Source organism: Chaetomium globosum, genomic scaffold (assembly GCF_000143365.1).
Source record: "Chaetomium globosum CBS 148.51 scaffold_6 genomic scaffold, whole genome shotgun sequence".
NCBI lineage: Eukaryota > Fungi > Ascomycota > Sordariomycetes > Sordariales > Chaetomiaceae > Chaetomium > Chaetomium globosum.
This window is the reverse complement of record NT_165981.1, coordinates 442,722-454,461: the sequence shown is the minus strand read 5'-3', so window position 1 is coordinate 454,461 and position 11,740 is coordinate 442,722. Positions and strand designations below refer to the sequence as shown.

General features: G+C 53.4%; 5 protein-coding genes across 5 annotated transcripts; 3 read left to right on the top strand and 2 right to left on the bottom strand.

The window, feature by feature from the left end:
• Positions 1-579: 579 nt before the first annotated feature.
• CHGG_08489 (uncharacterized protein) lies at positions 580-1,539 on the top strand (the record flags this gene model as incomplete). Its single annotated transcript, XM_001226415.1, has 1 exon — positions 580-1,539. One exon carries the CDS (start codon positions 580-582, stop codon positions 1,537-1,539), a length of 960 nt encoding a protein of 319 aa, XP_001226416.1.
• A 761-nt stretch (positions 1,540-2,300) lies between these two features.
• Positions 2,301-2,930, top strand: CHGG_08488 (uncharacterized protein; the record flags this gene model as incomplete). The annotated part of the gene is made up of 2 exons (XM_001226414.1): positions 2,301-2,349; positions 2,410-2,930. The coding sequence occupies 2 exons, from the start codon at positions 2,301-2,303 to the stop codon at positions 2,928-2,930; spliced, it is 570 nt and encodes a 189-aa protein (XP_001226415.1).
• A 681-nt stretch (positions 2,931-3,611) lies between these two features.
• On the bottom strand, positions 3,612-4,250 carry CHGG_08487 (uncharacterized protein; the record flags this gene model as incomplete). Its single annotated transcript, XM_001226413.1, has 2 exons — positions 3,612-4,030; positions 4,130-4,250. The coding sequence occupies 2 exons, from the start codon at positions 4,248-4,250 to the stop codon at positions 3,612-3,614; spliced, it is 540 nt and encodes a 179-aa protein (XP_001226414.1).
• Positions 4,251-5,255: 1,005 nt separating this feature from the next.
• Positions 5,256-7,570, top strand: CHGG_08486 (uncharacterized protein; the record flags this gene model as incomplete). Its single annotated transcript, XM_001226412.1, has 4 exons — positions 5,256-5,469; positions 5,560-6,223; positions 6,539-7,042; positions 7,261-7,570. 4 exons carry the CDS (start codon positions 5,256-5,258, stop codon positions 7,568-7,570), a joined length of 1,692 nt encoding a protein of 563 aa, XP_001226413.1.
• Positions 7,571-8,236: 666 nt separating this feature from the next.
• CHGG_08485 (uncharacterized protein) lies at positions 8,237-11,329 on the bottom strand (the record flags this gene model as incomplete). Its single annotated transcript, XM_001226411.1, has 6 exons — positions 8,237-8,286; positions 8,368-8,389; positions 8,891-10,124; positions 10,541-10,958; positions 11,025-11,080; positions 11,172-11,329. 6 exons carry the CDS (start codon positions 11,327-11,329, stop codon positions 8,237-8,239), a joined length of 1,938 nt encoding a protein of 645 aa, XP_001226412.1.
• Positions 11,330-11,740: the final 411 nt, after the last annotated feature.

Sequence of the window (11,740 nt, the reverse complement as noted above, 5' to 3'; positions counted from 1 at the left end):
TCGCCGCACACGCCCTTTGTTTAGCATTTGTCCAATCAACACAACACGACATTACATTCTACAAGGGTGCTGACTCAAGGCCTTGCCGGGAGATCTGTTTTCCCATTCAACTCGCACCCGTCGTTGGTCGGAGAATAGGCCTTGTCGCGCTCGCCATGTTGGCTGACAAAGGTTATCTTGGTGGATAGGGCGTCGCCGTCTTGGTGGTAAGCTCATAGAGTCTTCCCAAAGACGCACCGACGTCGCTCGGATTTCCAAACACCGGCAAGTGAGCAAATTGGTAATATGACCATGGAATCATCAACACCATAATTGTCGGTGATAGGGACCTCTAGCTGTGGAGCGAGGTGAGGCCGAGATGTATAAGTATGGACTGCCTCACCGTGCTTCGATGATTGTGAACTCCTTTTTCAGACTCCATCAACACATCAATAGCACCAGTTTCTTGAGACTCCAGCAGTTCCACAATCTTTCACTCCACTTCCTTAACCAAACACATCCTCCTTGAACGCAGCGCAATAACCCGCCCGCATCAAACTCTCCAACACCATCAACGTTCCACCAGCCACCCCATCCGAAATGGCCAAGCTCATCACGATCGTCGGCGCCACCGGTGCCCAGGGCAAGGGCGTCGTCCGGGCCTTCATCAATAACCCAGCCTACCAAGTCCGCGCCATCACCCGCAACCCCTCCGGTCCCGCCGGCCAGGCCCTCGCCGCGCAGGGCGCCGAAGTAGTCGCAGCCGACCTCAACGACCTCGCCAGCCTCAAGACGGCCTTCGCCGGCTCCCACATCATCTTCGCCGTCACCAACTTCTTCGAGCCCTTCATCGCCCACCAATCCCCCGACAAAGCCATGGAAATCGAACTCCACCAGGGCACCAACCTCGCCACCGCCGCCGCCGCCACCCCCACCCTCGAGCACTACATCTGGAGCACGCTCCCCAACGCCCTCGCCCTCTCCGCCAACAAATACCTCATCCCCCACTTCGAGGGCAAGAACCGCATCGACGCGCACATCCGCACCCACCTCCCCGCCCTCCTCGCCAAAACCACCTTCCTCTGGGTCACCTGGTACCACAGCAACTACGCCTTCCCCATGTTCACGCCCTACCTCATCCCCACGGCCGGCAAGCACCTGCAGCTCGCCAACTACGCGCCCGAGACGCCCATCACCACCATCGGCGACGTGTCGGCCAACGTGGGGGCGTTCGTCAAGGCGGCGGTGGAGCAGGGGGACAAGACGCGGGGCGGCGCGGTGGTGCTGGCGGCGACGGAGACGCACCAGGCCGGGGAGATGTTGCAGCTTTGGGCGAGGGCGCGGGGCACCAAGGCGCAGTTGGTGCGGGTGAGTGGGGAGGCGTTTAGGGAGATCTGGCCGCTGTGGGCGGAGGAGATGGGCGTGATGATGGAGTTTTGGGATGAGTATCGGGAGAGGAGCTGGACGAGGGCGGATGGGGGCAAGGTGTTGGGGAAGGAGGACTTGGGTGTGGCCGAGTTTCAGGGGTTGGAGGAGGCGTATAAGGGGCTGGAGGTGTGAATGAGTTCATGGAACCAGGGGGGTTGCGATTCGAGTTTTCATGATTCAACTATTGGAAATGAATGATAAACGGGATTGAGTGTTTGAGTTATTGGTCTATGGATGGAATACACACTGTTTCTGAACCGCGAGTGTTCATGTGCAGATTCAATATCACCGTTGTTTCTTGTGAATCATTGTCGTCATTTAAACAGGCGATGCTCCCAGGATGCAATTTCCCTTAGGGATTCCATCGTGGCACTCAACATCTTCAAGGTCATCGAACCTACACTGGTATCTCAATGTTTGTTCTGTCCAAATCGTTGGTGTTGTTTTTAGCGAACCCGTAGTTAAGGAACGGGGTCAGGGGGTGTTTTCTCGTCCGACACATGCCTGAAACGACCCCCACCGGCGTCACGACCCCTTCGCATGCCGGGGGTAACCCATTTCCAGCAACAAGGCCGCAACCCATTCCGTTTACAGATAATTCCCGGCGTCAACGGGGGATGTTGCGGTTTCTGACCCAGGACTTCGGGGCAGTTATGGGCGAAACTTGAGACGAACACGGCGCTTCGGCAACGGCTGGGCAACTCCGGATCACGAGGGCGGGTGTATTTAGAGTGTGTGATAGCCATCTGAAGATCTCAGTTCTTGATCGTCATTGTGGCTGGCTGCATTGTTTCTATTTACGGCACTGGTGCTTGTATTTTCGTTTCTGTGGTGTATCAACAGCCTGACATTACCGTCCTTCTTGGGACTTTTCATACCAACGCTCAATCAAGATGAAGCTCTTCGCAGTGATCTATTTCGGCGCAGGCTTCGCCTTATCCGGTATGTATTTATGCTTCTCAGATTCCATCATTCTGCCTTGCCACTAACATAGGTATCTAGCCCCGCTGATCTCAGAGCGGCAGGCCAACTCCTGTTTTCTCGTCGGCAACCAGGTTCTCCCCAAAGAAGTCGCTGATATTGTAACCAACCTGCAAGAGCGCATCACCTGCGACAACTCCCGGACCACCCTCTCAGGCGTACCAGACGTCTTCTCGGGCGGTGTATCGTTCTCGTCGGTCAACTTCGCCTCGTCCGCCCAAACGCCGCTGCAGTTCGCTCTCGACAAGTTTGCGACGCCCACGCCGCTGCGCAACGCCGACCTCGCCACCTTCCAGAAACAACTCGACGTCTACCTCGCAACCGAGGCCGGTATCCGCTCGGTCGGTGGGAACCTTGGCATCAAGGTGCCCAAATTCTTCCTGCAGTTCCAGGTCTCGCGAATTCAGACCGCGCAGGGCAACCCGCCCACAGCGCCCGGTGCCCAGGTCGATCATCTCCTGCAGAAGGTGCTGAAGAATGCACCGAGAGAGAGCAAGCAGTTGCGGGATCAGGTGACAGCATTGGCAAAAACTTTGGCATGAGCAGAAGGCAGACAGGCTTGGGAGAAAGGTCCCCCAAAGGGCACCGTTCCGTGACCAGAAAGGGGGCTCGACGAGGGACGCTGCCTTGGATGCCTTGAATGTTACAAATGAAATACTGCTCCAAGCGTCGATGTACGGCCGGCTGACTCCGTTGGCCGTGGAATCCGTGCGGTCCCTTAAAGAAGTGGCAGGTTGCAGGTTCGGGTGCGGCCAGACTTAATAGTTGTTCAACGCGGAGCGGTCTGGGTGGTTAAAATACCGTAGTGGGAAAATGTGCTAGGCAAGTATGATACTTGGCCTTCCAGGAATGCAATCTATCGTTGTCTTGTCAACTATCATTCCCAGAGCAACTAGCATACCTCGAGCAACTAGCATTCCCGGCGTTCCGCTCTCTGATTGGTGGTTATTTATGGGTCCTTGCCCCATCCGACAGATTGATCAGGACTCGTGGCAATGGGACTGCCACTGCAACCACTGTAAGCCACTGTAAGCCACTGTAAGCCACTGTCTGGTGTACGCCTCGCCCAATTTACAAAAGCACAACGCTGGACAAGATGAAATCAAGGACTGAACCAGGTTTTTTATTTTCTTTTAGCCACATAATCCATTCTTGAATACACACTATATACTACTACTAGCAACGATTGAATACGGCAGTACAGGGGTAAAACCGGTTGGAGGTCACAAGTTAGAGTATCCTTCTGACTCTTGGTCATCCACCGGGGTGTTACGTCCAAGCCTGGCTCTCTGCTGCTGCTTTCCAGGCCGAGACATGGGTTTGCCGGAATCCCCGCCACCCGCACGTTTGTCCCGAGAGGCCAGAGTACCACTACGTCTAGCTGTGACTCCGCGAGTATTAATGTGAGCTTCCTGCGTGTTGCTGTCAGCTTGCAGAGCACGCTGAGACTTCCTGCTGTTGCGGTTCGAAGCGCGGGTAACTGGAGTGGCTTGGGCGGTTGTGGTAGAGTCGCCTGCGCTAAACCCCGGCGGAGATGTTTTCGCTGCCGGGGTGGCCTCTGTCGTCGGAGCGTTGACAGTTGCACCGGGTGTTGTGCACTGCCCAGTCTGTTGCTGCACCACCGACCGGCTGTGGACGCTGCCTGTATCGGATGTGGGGATGATGGGCACCGGGATCCTGGATTACGGGAGATGAACTGATCTGGCCTTCCAAGCGAGGCCGCGTAGGTGGGGGCGATAACATCCTCTGCGATGTTGTTCTGGTGATGCCCTGGAAGTTCGATGGGGTTGTTCCGGTGGGTTGGCTGACACTAGGCCCGGCCAAAGCGCCGTGTGCCCGCTGGCCATCAACGGCGGCGACATTGTGCGGCTTCTCATAATCATGTGGTGGTGTTGGAAGTGGTGGCATTCGAAATACGGAAGCTCGGTTGCCGGTGCTACTGTTTGAGGGTATCCAGGGTCTGGACAACGAGCTATTCAAAAGGGTTAGGGCGATGGCCACCACCGAAGAACAGAAAGAAACAACCTTCAATTGATGATTTCTGGGCTGCTCGAAGCATCTCCAACCCACTGTTGTAAGCTCCCATCATCCGTCTGATAACCGTGGAATTGTGGCTGTTAATAGTTTCCAACAGGAGCGAAGGAAGGAACGGCCTCCTCTGAGATTTTTTCTGGCAACAACTCCTCGCTCACTCACGAGTCCTTCGATTTCCTCCCTCTAAAACCCTCCCACATCAAATTTTTTTTACAACACCATCAACACCATCGGGGATTATTGACAGCGCAAATATGGCGCGATCAATCGTAGGGTCTAAAGTCGCGCCGACTTTGCAGCACAGCACGTAAGCAGCATCTATCGGCGCAGAACCCCGGGGCCCTCAATTTAGAGACAACTGCGCCAGTCATCGAATGAAAACCTCTGCTTTTCCCCGACCGGGTTCGGCGACACCAATTATGAACGACAACGGACGGCCGATATCTATTTTCCGCAGAAATCCACGAATCCCCGGAAAATTTCACACCAGCAGGGCTTTGTGAAGAGGAGCGTTTTAGTCCGGGCAGCATTTTCCTAATCGTACTCGGGTAAGTCCAGCTTCTTGTCTAAGATCCCTTCCCTATTGCTTGACTGCCAGCATTTTCCACCTTTCGGGGGTGTCGACTCGATACGGGCATAGCTTTTAGCCTGCCCTGTGGAATGTTGTTAATCTTGTATTTGAAGCTAACACTGGCGTGGTAGGCCTCATGCATCGGACTTTGGCGAGGTTATTAAAGCGCTGAAGATGATGGTTCATCTCGACGCCGGTATCGTCATGACTATTCGCGACAAAATCGTCCGTGTTTGCGCATTTGCGATGTTACATTGGCGATATGCCTCAACAGGCCGAGAACTCCGGGTTCAAAGGCCCACGAGCACACAAGTTCTGCAGATGCTGTTTCGCGGACTCCGGCCAGCGCGCTGTCAATCCCGATGTTATGCTCAAGTTCGATCATATCACTCACGGCCGGTTTCACACTCAGACCCTGGAGATGCAGCAGATGCTGCACCGCTCATTGCAAACTACGTCGGAACGGAAACGATATTGTACGCAGTGAGGGATGGCTGAAGATCTGCCGGTACTTCCCCGCCTGTCACCGGCCCTTGATCTGGTCATGTCACGGCCCATCGACGCAGCACACTCTGAGTACAACGGTCTTGGCAACTTGATGCACTTTCTCCTTCGGGATGGCATTCTTACAAAGTCAGCGCGCTCGGAATATGCTATACAGCTCCAGACTTGGCCTTACCCACCGGGTTGGCCACGTTTACAGTCACCGGTTCACCATTTATCAAGCTACAAGATGTCTCACCACGCGCGATGGATCGTCATTATCCCAGCCTTGCTCCTAAACTGGTTAAAGAGGGAGCACATTCGGCCAAGGTTCTGGGACCAAGCTAAGAACCACGAGAAAGATTCGATTGAGTTGATCATCGAGACTACTGCTGCGATTGCAAAGAGCACTACCGTTCTGATGGGGACTCGTGTGTCGCGTCGGGACCGTTACCTCAAGGGCAACATCATTTACCGGGCTCGCTACCTTTTCAACCAGCTCTGTTTACTTGCAGCTGTGACCTCAACCGGGTCGTCTGGTGCGTCACACGCAGGGACGCCGGGAGTCCAAGTTATCGATGAGTCAGTTCTCCAAGACGGTGTCGTTGATGATTCTGGCCGGGCATTACAGTACCAGAACGACACATTGCGCCCAAATATTCATGTCGCCGTTCATTTCCCAGAATTCGCGGAGGAGTACGCTTTACCTGTCAACTGTAACACACTCACAGGCGAAAACTTACACCGGTATGTCTAACTTCCGTCGGTAATTGTCCCTCACCTGTAGTTACCAGCACCCCGCTTGATAGACCTTCACCGGCAAACCCCAGACCCTTGGACTCAGCGACATTCGTGTGGATCTGTGTCTGGCTCTTGTCGCGAAGTGATCTGGGCATGGCTCTGGCACCATGCTTGGAGAAGGCCTGCCAGCAAACACAAGACCGTTGAATCCGGAGAGATTCGAATCCGCGTCGCCCATGTATCGCTCGCTTCACCTCGATCTCTTCGGCCGGGTTTCTTCGAACAGACCTACCCGTCTTACCGTCTGCTAACGTCTTCTAGATACTTCAAGACCCGTGTCTACGAAACAAATTACTCCAACGTGGAGAAGATCCTGCTGATGAAAGTCAATTTCCAAGAGACGATGCGCCTGCTCCTCCAGAACGCTTTTCAGCATGACGACCCGGAACTCACCAGCGAGATGCTTGCACTTTACCAGCAGTGCCCGACCCTTTTCAATACAGTACTATCTCGAACGGACCGAAATGAGATGGATGCCCTGCTCGATAACGAAGACCACGAGATGGAAATCGACCAGTCCGCAGACAGCAATCATCTCAGACCGGCTGCGATCAATCGTATCCCAACAAAGAGTGTTGTCGCAACCCACCCAATTAATGATGGCAATAGAATCCCGACTCGCTCCGGGGACCTCAACACGACATCGACTTGGCGTGGTCATCTCCGACTGGCATACCAGTATGGTTACGGCAAACCTGCACAATATCCATCTCTGTTCGAGAACCGGCCAATCCAGTGGTCACGGAAGTCCGGATTCACCGACAGGTGCGTACCAGACCACCAGGTCCATATCCCTGAGTCCCCACCCCTCCCCCTTTCCCACCACCGGGACACGTGAGCCTGGCTCGCCTTGTCAGATTCCCCCAGACGGCCGGCGTGCTTGTCAGCACAGGTTCCCGGAAGGGACATTGACTCCTGGGTGTCAAATAGAGGCTGGACGGCTTAGCGGTGTGCCCAGGCTAATGTTTCGTTCATACGGGCAGGGAGTCGAACGACCGCTTCACGTTCAGGACTGGCGACTTTGTACGATTCAAGCGCGACAACCAGACTCTTTTCGGGCGTGTGGACCATATCTTCGTCCTCGACAACGACAAGGACAGACACATCTTCACAGTACTAACACTGATCAAGCGTACAAAGACTCGACATAAGCTCCGGGACTTGGAGATAATGGAGGAGACGGAAGATGCTGTAGTGGTTGGGGTGCCTGCCATTCGCCCTGTGCGTCTCTACATGATACCGGTCAGGGGCGTTGGCATCATCTGGGTGAACTGGGACGTACATGCGTTGTGAGAGCGCGCGATGTAAGTTGCCCGTTTTTACCTCCCCTAATGACGCCTGTGTCAGGTAACGAACCGGTTGGGGTAGACGACAAAGATAACCTGGAAAGTGGTGTCGCGCTCCCTCTTCGGCTAACCAGCAGGCCGACAGCGCTTCTGTTCAACCAAACCAACCCGCGACCAGGCAGTTAGCAGCGGGGCCAAGAGGACTTACATGACGTGTGGACCCGCTGGGGATGGATGCACGCGAATCCCGTATTGTTGAGGGGGTGTTTGGAATCTTTATGTAGGTAGGGAAACAGACGCTAAATACAGCAGTGGCTCAAAATACAATAACAGGGTGCAATGGGGGTGCACAGGAGGGTGCAGCGGAGGGTGTGGCAGGCTAGGCGCTGGAGCGGGGCTGCGAGCGACGGCATTTGGCGTGGGAATGCTAGTTGCATTGGGTATGCTAGTTGCATTGGGTATGCTAATTATGCGGGGTATGCTAGTTGTCAAAATTGTCAAATATTTTCAGGCTATCATCGCGCTGTCAACTAGCGTTCCCACCCCCCACGGAACCCCGCTGTGGTAGGTCAGACTAGTCCGACCTACATTGGCTGAAGTCTGTGATTCATTGTAGTCTATCGCATCTACAGCCTAGAAACATGGTGTAGGTTGATTCGTTCTCCTGCGAGGCTCACGATGCCGTGTATTTCTCCTTGGATGGTAAAGGGATTGAATAACTAACTAGTTATCCTCATTACAATCTTATTAAGTCATTATACAAGGGGGGGGGCGGGTTGGTTTCAAGCTCCCCATTGGACGCACAGGCGGTTTGAAGCTGCACTAGCTACCAGTTGGCCCAACATATTTTGGGCAGCGTTCCGAACAGTTCAATCAATCCAATCCTGGGTCCCCGATTGGATTGGATTGAAGATTTTGAGGTGCGATTGAACTGAACTGTTCCTCAGATTGAACTGAACTGTTTAGTTCAATCTGCCAAGGCCTCCCCCCCGGAAGCAGCTGATCCGTTCCGCTCAGCCCCCAAAAGGTCTCCCCAACAGTCACACCACTCCCTGGCGTTCCTCCTGCTCTAGCTATCTAGAATCCGCAGCCAATTATTGATACACTGAAGCATACAAAGGGTTTCCTCGTGCGTGCGGTTTCTCTGATGACCCAGGGCCAACTTCGATGCACTAAAACACCTCTCGCATTCTGTTGAACAGGGTGGAATAGATAACAACTCAAATGCCATCTTGGAAAGCCGTGGGAAACGGTCACGATTACGCCACCACCATTGATAAGGGGTCTCTTCTAGTGGCAGAACCGGCTCATTGAGGTAGACACTAACCTCATCAACGGATACGCGATCCGGAGGGTCATAGAAGTCATACCCAAACGCCGGGCGATGTGAAGGTCGGTCCCGGGACCCGTTTGATGAATCCGGAGCCGGTCGAGGATAATTGTGGTCAAAGAAAACCCGGAACCGGGCTTGAATGTCGGACGACTTAAGCGGATCATCTGTAAAAAAACGCTCGATCCACCGCATCTTACAGTTCGGAAGTAGTATCATTGCCGCCCAATAAGCTGGGGTGGCGTCCATGATCGCCAGATACTTTTCCAGCTTCTCAATGGCAAGTTTGAGACTCTTTTGGATAAAGGCATACCCAGTATCATCAACTTCATCGTCAATTACCTCCCCAAGTTGAACAACGCGCTGTTGAGGGCGTGGCGATGGCGCTGGGTGGGGCTCTGTGGTAGAGGGCCGATATCCAAGTGCTGGGAGGTCAACCTTCAAAGTCGTCCAAGTGAGCTGGGAAGGCCGGATTGTTCGCCCAGACCGCCGTTGACTTGGAGGCTCAACACGTTGACTTGGGGGTTCAATATCTGGGTCTGGGTCTGACGAAAGCGACTGCATCCGACCGGGATTGAGAGAGTTTCCCAGGGCCGGCGACGGTGGCCGTATACCAACCCAGGGACCCCCATGGAAATCGTGATGTTGACTGGCTGTTCTGGCATACTGTTGATAGAGTTCGTTGAGGTTCCTGTGCAGGGTGTAGGCATGTGATACGACGTCCGCAAAGTTTGGTTTCCGGCCCTCAAACTTCTTTGTAATGATTTTGAACGGTTCCAAGATGCAACGGATCTCTTTGAGCACCACCCACTCTGAAGGCGTAAGCTGGTCATCGCTCGTGATATTATCTGGATCCTTCTTGGTCACGATGTTGACGAAATAATCCAGAGGATCACGTAACATGATTGCCCGGTCGATCATGTGGTAGACTGAATGCCATCGAGTCTCATTGTCCGAACGCAACTGCAGCTTTGCAATGTCCTTGTCGATTAGAATAGCGCCGAATTCTTGCTGTTCTTCCTCTGTCAACTTGCCCTTAGCGATATCCGAAAACAGATCCCGGCGTTGAGGACTGCGGCGAATGTGATGAACCAGGAAGTGGAGCTTTCCAATAGGGCCAGACTTGCGCCATTCCATGAAGAAGCCTTCCCTCTTCCGCTGCGTTGTGGTGTGCCAGGGATTCCGGTGCCAGGGACTTGATGAGCTTCTTGTTGGTTGCTTGAAGGAAGGCCTTAGCAACAAGGTTCAATATGTGCCCGAAACAACGGACCCGGACCTTGCATTTGAGGGCGATGGCTTGCGCAGGGGAAAGCGTTGGATTGAGGTGTAAAAGGACCTTTGTCATTGCCGTATCGTTGTTATCTGCATTGTCGGTTTGGAAATATCCAAGGCAGGGCTGTAGGTCAAACGTCTTGATGACGTCTAGAACACCAGGTGCAATGTTCTCGCCAGCATGAGTCCCCGTAATCCGTGACAGAGTCAGGAGAGTGTGTTTGATAATTTCCGAGAGCTCTCAAAGTAATGAACAACGACTGCGAGTAGCGCAAGGCCAATGAGAGGAGGTCCACAGATCGAAAGAGAGATGTTTCTGATGTGGAGAAGCCTTGAGCTTAATCTTGATTGAATCAAGAAGATCGTGATACATACTTGTGAGCCAGCTTCTTGTTGTATCCCCCCCCTTTTGGAAGAAGGGCGTCAGTTAATGGAGCGTTGAAGAGCTGTAGTATTTGACGGTAATACTTGTTTTCCACCGCGGCGAACGGAATGTTTGCCGTAGCCATCCAACAAACAAGGAGGTAACGAAAGCGCTCCCCTTGGGTTCTTGGAACCACGGCCGTCGACTTTTTGTTCTTGTTGCGGCTCAACATCTCGCTAATACTGTGGTTGGTTGCAGCTCGTTTTCTTGATGTTGTAGCTTGGGGGTCGTTCGAATTCGAGTGAGGTTTATCGTCAAAAATACGGTGTTGTTCTTCGAGATGACTTCGTGCGGCCGAAGTCGATTGAGCGTTGAACGTTGCACTACATCGCTTGCAGACGAAATGGAAGCTTTTCGCCTTCATCTTGACTGTATAAATAATCGGTTATTATAACGATAAGCGTTGAGGGCGCTGTTGTGAGAAATAAAACTAACCAGTTGGATCGACGACAAGGGCAACGCAAAAGCCGTATTTCCACACCCAAGAGCGCCTGTCTTGCCGCTTATCTAGCCCAGTTTTCAGGTACGTACTTGAGGCCCTTCTTGCAGGTCACAACAGGCCATTGCTCGGGGACGATTGACGCTGGAGGGTCCTCCCCAAGCGCCTCGATCTGCTGAACTAGGGAAAGCGCATGGCCAAGCCTCGAAAAGGTGCTGTTTTCGGTGGTGACGACAGGCCCGGTGACGACGGCGGCATTCGTCGGGGATGTGGCAGTAGAGCTCGTGTCTGAGGTAGCCATTGGGCGGTAGGGTTGGACCTGGTCGAAGGGCGGTTGATGATGGCAAGTTCAATCCAACAGCGATTGACCCTGTTTGAACAACGAGACTGTTAGTTATCGATAACGTTCGGTACCTCACTATCAGATAACGGCAAGTATTGTCGCTTAATAACCCTAACCCATGTAAGTTCAATCGAGCTCAGTTCAAATCCTGGAGCTGGATCTGGATTGCACTGAGGCCCCAAAATGGCACGGATTGGATTGGAATTGGATTGATTGGATTGGAACTACTGAACTGAAAAAATTGAACTGTTCGGAGCGCTGATTTTGGGTTGGTTGTCCTGGGCAAAAGTCCAACTGTTTCGAAACCAACCAACAATTCGCCCGGGGCCGAGAGAACCGCATGGCTGGCCCCGACATTGAACATGAGGT